Source organism: Buceros rhinoceros, unplaced genomic scaffold, assembly GCF_000710305.1.
Source record: "Buceros rhinoceros silvestris isolate BGI_N320 unplaced genomic scaffold, ASM71030v1 scaffold18695, whole genome shotgun sequence".
Classification (NCBI taxonomy): Eukaryota; Metazoa; Chordata; class Aves; order Bucerotiformes; family Bucerotidae; genus Buceros; species Buceros rhinoceros.
The window spans coordinates 20,937-21,679 of record NW_010411354.1 but is presented as its reverse complement, the minus strand read 5'-3'; the positions used below and the strand labels follow the sequence as shown (position 1 = coordinate 21,679).

Sequence of the window (743 nt, the reverse complement as noted above, 5' to 3'; positions counted from 1 at the left end):
CCACCTTGCTTCCCAGCTGCGACGTTCAGTCCTCGCTGGACGGTCGCGGCCACAGCAGGCTCCACGGCTTCAGCCGGCACAGCGCAGCCCCCTCCTGGGCGCAGCCAGGCCAGGGCTCCTCGGACAGCAAGAGCCAGCCCCTCAAGGAACCGCCCTTGCCTCCCACTCGCAGTGACAGCTACGCAGCCATCAGGCATCATGAGAGGCCCAGCTCGTGCGCTGGCCTCGATCCGAACAAGCCTGGTCGGCCCCAGCTGAAAGGCGCCTGGCCTCCGCTTGTCAGCAGCCTGTCCCAGGGGCCACTGCTGAAAACCCCCTTTGGAGACGGGCATCTGCACACCGTGGTGGAGAAGAGCCCGGAGAGCAGCCCCACCGTGAAGCCCAAGCAGAGCTTTTCCCAGTCTGCCCAGCCAGGGCAGCCCCTGCTGCCTACTGGTGTCTACCCAGTACCTTCCCCAGAGCCGCACTACGCCCAGGTGCCCCAGCCTTCTGCCAGCAACACCGGGACGCTTTATCCAGCTCTGGCCAAAGAAAGCGGGTACTCCCCGCTTCTTCGATTCTCTTACAGAAACGACGTAGCCAGCTGCAGCACCCTGGGCTCTGACGAGAATGGAAACCAAAGCACTACAAACAGATCAACCGTCTTTTACCAGCCCCCAGCAGCCGAGAGAAAGCACGATGCTGCAGAAAAGCAGCATCTCGAGCAAAAGCCTCCCAGTGCAGCAGGCGCAGAAGCCTGCCTC

General features: G+C 63.1%; 1 protein-coding gene across 1 annotated transcript in view; it reads left to right on the top strand.

Moving 5' to 3' along the window:
* The window catches only part of SHROOM3 (shroom family member 3), a 17,936-nt gene that overhangs the window by 2,421 nt on the left and 14,772 nt on the right, over positions 1-743 (top strand). Inside the window, exon 3 of the mRNA XM_010136000.1 lies at positions 1-742. Coding sequence (XP_010134302.1) covers positions 1-742 — 742 coding nt within the window. The remainder of the gene's footprint in view (position 743) is intronic.